This window comes from Sinocyclocheilus rhinocerous, unplaced genomic scaffold, assembly GCF_001515625.1.
Source record: "Sinocyclocheilus rhinocerous isolate Xijiao unplaced genomic scaffold, SAMN03320098_v1.1 scaffold1818, whole genome shotgun sequence".
In the NCBI taxonomy this organism is placed as follows: Eukaryota; Metazoa; Chordata; class Actinopteri; order Cypriniformes; family Cyprinidae; genus Sinocyclocheilus; species Sinocyclocheilus rhinocerous.
The window spans coordinates 88441-98767 of NW_015631052.1; the positions used below are offsets into that span (position 1 = coordinate 88441).

The window sequence follows — 10327 nt, forward strand, 5'->3', positions numbered from 1 at the left end:
ATCACGTGACACTGAAGACTGGAGTAATGATGCTGAAAATTCAGATTTGATCACAGAAATAAATTACATTTGACAATATATTCACATAGACAACAGTTATTTTAAAATCGTAAAAATATTTCACAATATTACTGATTTTACTGTATTTTTATCCAATAATTGCAGCCTTGTTGAGTGACCCCCAAGTATATATACATATAAACTGATGCACTAGCATCTATCTGAGCATCCAGTAAGGAACACTGGTGAGTTTTGTAGCAGTCACACAGTGTTAAGGTTCAGTGCTGGACTGCTGCGGCACAGCATGGCATCTACTGCTCACAGGCTCAGTCATACTGCATTCATATGTTTAATTGATGAGCTTGTTCCAGCATGTGTGATCCGCAGCAGACGATAATACACTATTTAACAGAATACATGTATTTTAAATGAGCCTCTCCTGTATGGTGTGCGGCACAGAACTGTCACATGTGAAGATGCCCAGAAAATAAACGCAAAACGCGATTCGTTCTTCTCTCTGAGAGCCGAGACGCTTCAGGACACTCTCGAAGCTCAAACCGATAGATGACGGCAGAGTAAACAGCATCTGGGGCTGTTTTTATAGAGGGAGGGTTTGTGTTGTGTTGTGTTATTGTCCTAGAAGTTTACAGTACTTCAGGGGAGATAATTAAAGAGGGCGTATTGTACATTATTTAATCATTTTAGGCCCACTTCTAATGTTTTTTTTTGCACCTAAACAGTCCATATTTAGTTTTTTGTGATCCATTTTCCATCCTCCGCCCACGGTCTGTTAGTGAATCCATACTGCACACTGAACTGGAAATACGATCTGCAGATCTCTGATCCGAATGAATGATTTTATGTGACTTTCCAGGAGTAAGAGCGAGGAAATGATTTTTGTCAGTCTGTGTGGAAGCAAAGTCATGTTTGCGAGGAACCGGGTCGATACTGTGAACGCTTTCGAGGATAAAAACATTGGATTTGACAAAGTTTGCGAGGTTAGTGACATCAAATCGTTGGCAGATATATGTTTATTTGAGGGACCTAATTGCAAGAATACTGTATGTGTAGCCTACAGTTATGTGTATGAAAAATAATTACTACATACAACTTCTGGATGGACTGAAATTCACAAGTCTACAATCATTCACAAATATATAAAAATAAATATATACATAAAATTTTAAACTAAACAAATACAATTCAAAAATGTAAATAAAATCATTGATATTTTATATCATGTAAAATGAGATCGCATATTGTGATTGATAATAAAGCCATATATACATATATATATATATATATATATATATATTTAATTAAAATTATTAAGTAGCAAAAAATTAAATTTTTAAGTAGTAAAATAAAATAAATAGAAAAATTAAAATAATAAATAAGACAAATTATGTATTGTATATCATGATTGGCAATAATAAATTTAAAGCAATAAAAACTGTTGTTGTTGTTTTTAAATAAGCACAACAAAGCCATTATAAGCCATATAAGCATGCATTAAGAATGTAAATAAAATCATTTAAAAATAAAATACAATACATTTTTAAAAATTACAATAAAATAATTTTAGAAATGTAGTGAGAAGTTATTTATTAATGTTTTTTTATACCTTTTTTGTTCTTGTTTTCTCTTCCACTTTTGTTGTAGCTGATTGTTTGTCTGCGTTGTTCTGTATGTTTAAAAAAGAATAAAACAACAATTAAAATTGGATTAAAAATGTAAAATAAAAGTAAATAAATGCCAATAAATAATATACATTGTGATTATTTAAGATTTAATTATGATGCTTTATATAGACACTAAGCACAGCAATATAATTCATATCTAAAATAATATATCATTTGTTTTCCGGTGCCGGCATTTTATATTTACCTGCGCTAAACCAGCAAAACTGATTCCCTTCACAGTCAGTCAGTCTTTTCCCATCTAACTGGGCAGTTTTTAGTCACAATAAGCTTTTCAGTTAAACAGATTTCTGTTCAGATTTCTGATTTTCTGTTTATCTGAATGTTAAACCTGAACGCTTTTCGCATTCAGTGATTTGCGCAGCAGCTCTTGAGCTCTCAGCTGCTAATAATTGACGTTCGTGCAGAACTCAGGAGAGTTTCATTAGCTGAGCGTTTGCTGAAGATGCAGTTACTGTAGAGAGAGAGAGAGAGAGAGAGAGAGAGACGGCTGAAGACAGTCCACAGTCTCCTCTCTGTGTTATTCCCACAGGGACTCCAGTGTGTGTATGGATCTGTATCTTCAGTGAAAGCCTGAAGGGCCTCTAGTGTTTCATCTGCGCTGCCCTCTGACCTCTTGACCTTTCCTCTGAGTGTCATGATGCTGTCAGGCCGCATCCGATCACATTCCCATGAGCCCCTCGGCCAAAACACACGCCGCCCATCATTTACTGTACATGAGCTGTGTGTCACCAATCTACTGCGGAAAATCTGGAGTAATCTTTTTCATATTCTTGTGATATGATTTCATCACAGCAGAGTGTTTAAAACCCTCTTAAATGTGGTAACACGAGGCTTTGGGGGCACTTACTGTCTTTATAAAACAGTTTTGTAGCTTTTTGTAGATGATAAATATATTACTGCAAGTCACAATATGAAGAGTTCAGATGCAAAAGCCTCTAAATGCCGTCTGAAATTTTCTTCTAAATTGAGCATTTTTATCAGGCTCCTTTATTTATGTTCAGTTATTTCACTTTAATTGCATAGAAAAGGACCTATACATTGCCATCAGAGTAAAATGACTGAACCTAAACATAGGAGCCTGAGAAAAAAATGCTCATTTTAGACGAAAATTTCAGATGGCACTTAGAGGCTTTTGCATCTGAACTCTTCATATACAGTATCATATTTAATATATTATTTTGGATTTTTTTAATGATCATTTAAAAATGATTTTATTGAATTTTCTTTAAATTTCTATTTAATTTATTTTTTAAATTATTTATTTAAAATGTTTCAAGCATTTATTTTATATTTCAATTATTTTATTTGATCTATTTTTAAAATTATTTATTTAAAATGTTCAATGTATTTTTGTATTTATGTTTTATTTTATTTTATTTTTTTATTTAGAATGTTTAATGGATTTATTTTATTTATATTTCACATTAATTTATTTTTATTTTTTGTTTAAAATATTTAAGATATTTAATTTATTTATATTTTTAAATTTAAAAAATTTCTTATTTACATTTTTAAAACTGTATTTATTTAAAATTATATTATTTTACTTGCATTGTTAAAATTTATTTATATTTAAAATTATATTATTTTATTAAAATGTATTCATTTATATTTTAAAATATTTTGTTTACTTTTTTATTTTGATTGTATTTTAAAGCAAAATCAGTCATATACACTATTTTTTATGTTGTTGCTTTTTGCTGACACATTGATTTGATGCAGCTTAATGATGCATTACACACACACACACACACACACACACACACACACACGTAATCACAGTGGACACACATGTCCAGGTCACCATTGAGACCAAATGGCTGAAAGATAATAATGAACCAAACTGAGAGGAGATGAATCAGACTGGAGGTGTGTTAAAATACACACTAGAACACACAAACACACACATCTCCCTCTGAATCTCCCTCTCACAGGCTTTCAAAGCATTCATGTAATCACAGTGATGACACATGCATTAATCCACATGATTGCTTAATTCTATCCCACATGATTATTATTCAAATAATCGTTTGATTAACGAGCTAAATTTTAATGTCTCTGGTTTGGAGGCTTTAATTATCAGTGTCAGTCAAGCGTGAGTGTTCGTGATAACAGCGTTTGAGCTCTCCAGCTTTATACACTATTTCATGATGAATGTGTTTTCAGGAGTTTCAGATGTTGATGGATGAGAGTTATTTTACTCTGCCTCCATCTCCTACAACAAGGTCAGTGAGACTTCAACACAAAGAAGGGCCTTCTTGCTTCATCTATCTATAACTCTGGTGCTCGTTTCTCTAAAGAAAGTCGTTTACGCCGCTGAATGATGTTTTGAAGGCTGGTATTGTCGGCACGCAGCGGTCACACAGACACACAAAGACATTCATTACACAAGGACACGCTAAAACACACTACATCTACAGTGAATGGAGCTGCTGAGCTGCTTTAGTTTTTTATGATCGCGTTCATATATATACAGTTCATATATATACAGTTACACTAGTGCTCAAAAGTTTGAAGTCTCTTCTGCTCACCAAGGCATTTATTTGATAAAAAATACAGTAAAATAATTAAATATTATTACAATTTATTATGTGTTTTTCTAAGTGAATATATGTTCAAATGTAATTTATTGCTGTGATGAAAGCAGAATTTTCAGCATCATTACTCCAGTCTTGAGTGTCACATGATCCTTCATAAATCAGTCTATGATTTGCTGCTCAAGAAACATTTCTGATTATCCTCAATGTTGAATATATATATATATAAAATTGTATTACTGTAATAAAAAATATGTTTCACTGTAATGAAAATAATGTTGTAATGCAAAGAGACATATTATGCCCCTTTTTACAAAATGTAATATAAGTCTCTGGCGTCCCCAGAATGTGTATGAGATCCTTTCTACGTCACAGCGGGAGCGAAATCAGACTAAATCTTTTTTTTTTCACAAGCTTGCAAAAAAGGCTTACCAAAACAAAGTTACTGGGTTGTCCTTTTCATGTTTCCTGGGTTGGTAGATGCACTTGTGACCCGATTCAGTTCAGCAGCTGTGATGCTGAGAGCTCCACCAGTGTGAGAACTGAAGCACACATTCATCTCTCTCTCTCAGATATAAATAGATTTCTATTTGTAGAATCACAGACATGCTCTTTTTTTGTTGTTTGGTTTTGGATGTAAAACCATTACTTCAGTTTAAGCTTTAAAACTTTGTGCAAGACTCCAGACAGCTCAGATCCGTAGCTAATCACATTTAACCTCCAAAAGAAAACAACATCAGCCAAAGGAAAACTACAAAGTGTCATATTGTATACTTTATCATTTAATTTTTTTTCTGATGACTACTTGTAATGTTTGTCAGGGTTTCTTGTGCCAAAAAGGCTTGTTTTTTTCCTTAGACAATTTTGTCCCTCCATCTGACCAATATAATTAAATGTGGATGGTTATTATGTTAATGAATCATTATGAATATTTATGAAGTACTCATTAATATTTTATTTGACTCATTAATAATGTATTAATTTATTACATATGTATTTATTTTGTAATCACTTCATTTAAATTTGTATTAATTACTTTTATTTTTACTTTATTTATTTATTTATTTTCTATAAACTTTAAAGATATATTTAATTAATTGAAAATTAATTCATCTTAATTCATTTAATAATGTATTAATTTATTAAATATGTATTTATTTTGTAATCACTTCATTGAAATTTGTATTAATTACTTTTATTTTTACTTTATTTATTTATTTATTTTCTATAAACTTTAAAGATATATTTAATTAATTGAAAATTAATTCATCTTAATTCATTTTATTATGTACTTATTTTATTTGTTTATTTATTTAAATAATTTTATACAAATGCAATAATGTTTTATAGTTGTCAAGCATAATATAACAATCAAAGATTTTTCCACACTGAAAAAAATGTTTCATTCATCCAAATAAAAAAGTTTACCCTAAATTTGTTTAATTGGATGAATAATTTTTTTTTTTTCAGTGCATAAACAAATTAGTTGAAATCTATTAATGTACGGTAGGTTTTTAAACATTTTATTTTATTTATTTATTTTTTTTACTGTTTTATTGTCCCTGATTTAATCAGTTCAGTTCGGATGAAAACGGGAAATGCTAGTATGAATAAATATTTAGATTTAATTGCTTTTTAGGTGATTAAATGATTATAATGATATAATTATTGCCAATCCCACAATACAATATCATTATAATTTTAATTTTTTTATTGTATTGTGAAAGAAATGTATTTATTTATAAATAAATAAACTCAGAATGATATAAAACGCCTTCCTTTCCTTTAATGAGTAATGTTTGCAGCTTCAGCTGTCTAGTGTCTAGTGTTCATGGTGTTTCCTGTGTGAAGCTGAAAGTCTCTGCAGGTTTGTGTAATTTCAGGCCTGTGTAGTCTGAGTTAATGAAGCTGTCAGAGGCTCCGGTGCTAATTAGAGTTGGTCAGTGTGAATCTGCTGGTGAATGTTAATCAGTCTCATTGTGAAAGCGCTGATACGAGCAGGTGCGAGTGAATGTGGCTGTTGTTTTGCGGGTTTCTGAGCGCTGGCATTGATGCGCGTGACGCGGCACCCGCAGGAGCTCATTACAGCCCTCGGCCCCAGAGGATTCTGGGTTACGGATGAAGCTCAGGTTAAACAAGCTCCTCCTGCTGCTGCTGCTGGATGTGAAACGCTCTCAGTCCACAGGAAGTGGCAGAGATCATTTACTAATGCAATAGGTCAAGCACTGCAGTGATTTTACCAGCGTTACATGACTCCGAGCCTTTAAAACACCCTTAAATCAGAGGAACTCAAGCCTATTGTCTTTATAAAACTGTTGCATTGTTTTTTTTATAGATGATTAAATGTATTATTATTGTGAATCACAATATACAGTAATTGTTTTTATTTCTTGTTTTTTTATTTTTATAAATGATTTCATTTTATTGTGTTAAAATATGTACATTTATTTTTATGATTTAGTTTTATTTACATTTAACACACACACACACACACACACATATTAATACGGTTAATTTATAATAATGCAATAAGTCAGGCATTATAATGATTTTACTGCATTTATATGAAGCAGAGCGTTTATTGCATTTATTTACTTATTGCAAATAACAATAGACAATACAATATTTATTTTATTTCTAAATGTATTTATTTTTATTTTATTAAATTATTAAATTATTTTGTTATTCAGTTTTTTATATATTTATTTTATTTTGTATTTATTACAACCTTTTTAGATGATTAAATGTATTATGACCGATCACAATATACAATATAATACTTATTTTATTTCTAAATGTATTTATTTTAAAAATTTGTTTAATTTTAATTTAATAAAATTACTTTTCAAAATTACTTACTATTCAAATTTGTATGTATTTATTTTATTTTGTAATTATCTACTTACAATTTATTAGATGATTAAATGTATTATTGCCATTCACAATTTATAATATTTCATTTCTAAATGTGTTATCATTTTTTTATTTTGTTATTCATATTTTATGTATTTATTTTAAAATTATTTACTAAGATTATTTTATGGTTAAAAGTATTATCACAGTCAAACCTTACAATATAACATTTATTTTTAAATTGGTTTATCTTTATTAATTATTTTTATTCGATTTTAATATATTTATTTTACAATTATTTACTTACAATTTTTTTTTAATTATTTTATAGTTTTTTTTTTTACATCTGTCGGGTATAACACTCAATGGATTGTTCCATTGACAAATGAGTTTACTTCTAATAATGTTGGTTTTAAATTAAACTATATTATTTTTTTGCATTTTATTGTTATTATTGTCAGTTTGGATGAATTACAGAAGCAGTGCTGGTATATGAATAAATAAACCAAAGCTGCTCATGAATCATTTGTGTTGTAGTGAAACTGTGCCATGAGTAAAGATCCAGGACCTGTTTGAGACCTTCGGTGTGAGTTCATGTGTTTGTCTGTCTGCATCCTGAAATAGCCGCAGGGCTCTGAAAGTGTCACCTGTCATCCGGGTCAGTCGTCCCGCGAGTAAACGCTCCCCGGGAAACCAGTCCGTCCCGCTGAACCGGATGATTCCAGAAACCCTGAGTTTCTGTAATACACAGACACGCTCTCAGATTAATGCATCACAGAATCAAGGCAAACCCGCATCTGTTTGTGTCCCGTTTGGGAGTTTTTAGCATTAGCGCTGCCATCTGTTAGCTGTGTTCCCGCCCGAGGCCTCGCACTCTTTTCTTACGATATTTGTCAAACATGAAACCTCTTAAAGAGAATTAAAATCATGTTTTCAGCAGCCGATGAAAACCTCCTGCGGCACAGACGTCAAAACAACCAAACCAACGGAAGATTAGTTCAGCAGGACAATCTGACTGAAAAATCACTCTAATGATTTATTGCTTTAGTATAATAATGAAAAAACTAAATAAAATATTACAAATAGATAATAAATATATGTGAAATAATTAAATAATTAAAAATATATCTGTTGTATTCAGTCGTTTCATTGTAATTTTATAATAAATGCATTTTTTAAAAATACAATACAGTCATCTATAAGATAATAAATAAGCACCAAATATGAGTAAAAATGAGCAGCAATCACCATTTGCTTAGTACCTTCAGTAGAAAATACAACATCACAGTTTTTTTTCCACAGTTTTTTTTTCACTTTTAAAACATGAATTATGCACATATTTTAATGATTTTACCAATAAAATATAGCATCAGATACTCACATTTATTTATTGTATATTGATATTTTATTACTGCATTTATTTATATTTTTTAATTTATAATTTATTTTATTTGATATGTACTATGAGTAAATTTTATTTGTATTATTTTATTTTATTATTTATTTATTTATTTCAATGTTATTATTATTTGAAATTTTATTTCACATGTGAGTTCAGGATTGACTCGTGCACTCAAACATATAACATTTAATTTTATCTTCATTTTATTTTTATTTTATAATGGTTTTATACTTTTATTATTTATAATTTTATTTTATTTTATTTTATTTTCCCTGTGAGTTCAGGAATGATTCCTGCATTCAAACACAGAAAGTTAATTTATATGATTTTTATCCTGTATGTAAATGTTATTCTCTCTCTCTCTCTGTGTCAGGTGTGTTGTTCTCTGAGGTCCGTCGACCGTGTGGCATGATGGTATTGGTCAATCCTCAGAGTGGGCGGGGCCAAGCAATTGCTCTCTATAATGGCCACGTTCAGCGGATGCTCACGGAGGCGGATATACCACACACACTCTTCATCACAGGTGTGTAAAACACACACACACACACCACAGACGCTCTCTGAACAGACTCAGCTTGTTAATGGAGTTATATGATCTGCTATTAGTGCAGTAAGCAGGGCAGTTTCAGCTCATTTTCAACAACAAAAGAGGTCAAAGGAGAGTTCAGATTCTGCAGTGCAAGGAGTTTCAGGGAATATTTGCTTAAAAACATTAATAAATGTCTCAGGTTATGTTGTGCTTGATTCATTAGTGTGCATATTATTCTAAAGTAAAACAAATGTTTGTTTTAATCATCATTCATCAAAATAATAAATTTTCTCACCTCAGAAATTATTTTTCCATTGATGCAACCAAGTCCATGCGTGTGAGGAAACAATTATAAATTATTGCAAATATTTCTTAGCTCGCTTTTGACTGACCAATCAGTGTTGGATAAAATCAAGCCCTGCCCACTATTTCCCACTGAATTCACTCTCTTTATTGAAAATTCTTCTGTATATTTCTGTTGTTGACTCTTATGTTCTTTTCGTATTTTCTTATGTTCGTGTTCTGCAGACTGAAAAAGTCAATGATATGAGCAAATGATAACAGATTTATCATTTTTGATTCAACTGTCCCTAATAGAGCCCGACCGATATATCATTTAGCCAATATTATCGGCCGATATGAGCCTGTCGCCCATATGAACATTTTATTTTACAGAACATATAATGCAGATTAAAAGCTTCTGAATGGTGTAATTACTTAGTTTGTCCAGCAGAGCGCGCTCCATTGTTTGCTACTGGCGACCCAGGTCAGTGTACTGTAGAGATGAGCGGATGAGCTCAAACTTCACCTGAGTCCTCTGCTTCAAATTATCCGCCTGCCACCCACCCGCACCTATATTTGATCGTCACATTACAATGATTCTAATTCTTAGTTTGCATGATGATATGATGACTGGATGGTTCATGTTTAACAGTAGATTCAGTGACGTTAGAGACTAGAGCTGATCTGCGCATCGCGGCACGCGTCTGCGGCGCATTAAAGCCTGTGTTACGGCCAGCAGAGCTGATCGCGGCCACTCAGCCAATGCTGGTGTTTATACCGATTTATACAATAGAATTCTATTGTATTTTGTAGCGCCGCGCTGCTCGCGTCCGGTGTAGAATAGAACCCATTATAATCAGTGATGTTGTCTACACTGGATGCAGTAAACTGATGCCTCGTTCTATTTATGACGTGCTGACACAAAGTTCAAATGATTTTCAACGGTCGCTTTGTCGCGTCCTGTTGAGGTGCAGACACGGTGTCAGCATAGTTTGTCAGTACAGTCAGTAACATAGCAGAT

General features: G+C 31.6%; 1 protein-coding gene across 1 annotated transcript in view; it reads left to right on the plus strand.

Moving 5' to 3' along the window:
• LOC107741344 (sphingosine kinase 2-like) overlaps positions 1-10327 on the plus strand; it is a 33875-nt gene that overhangs the window by 15005 nt on the left and 8543 nt on the right. The window contains exon 2 of the mRNA XM_016554055.1: positions 8869-9018. Within this exon, the coding sequence (XP_016409541.1) occupies positions 8869-9018 (150 nt within the window). The remainder of the gene's footprint in view (positions 1-8868; positions 9019-10327) is intronic.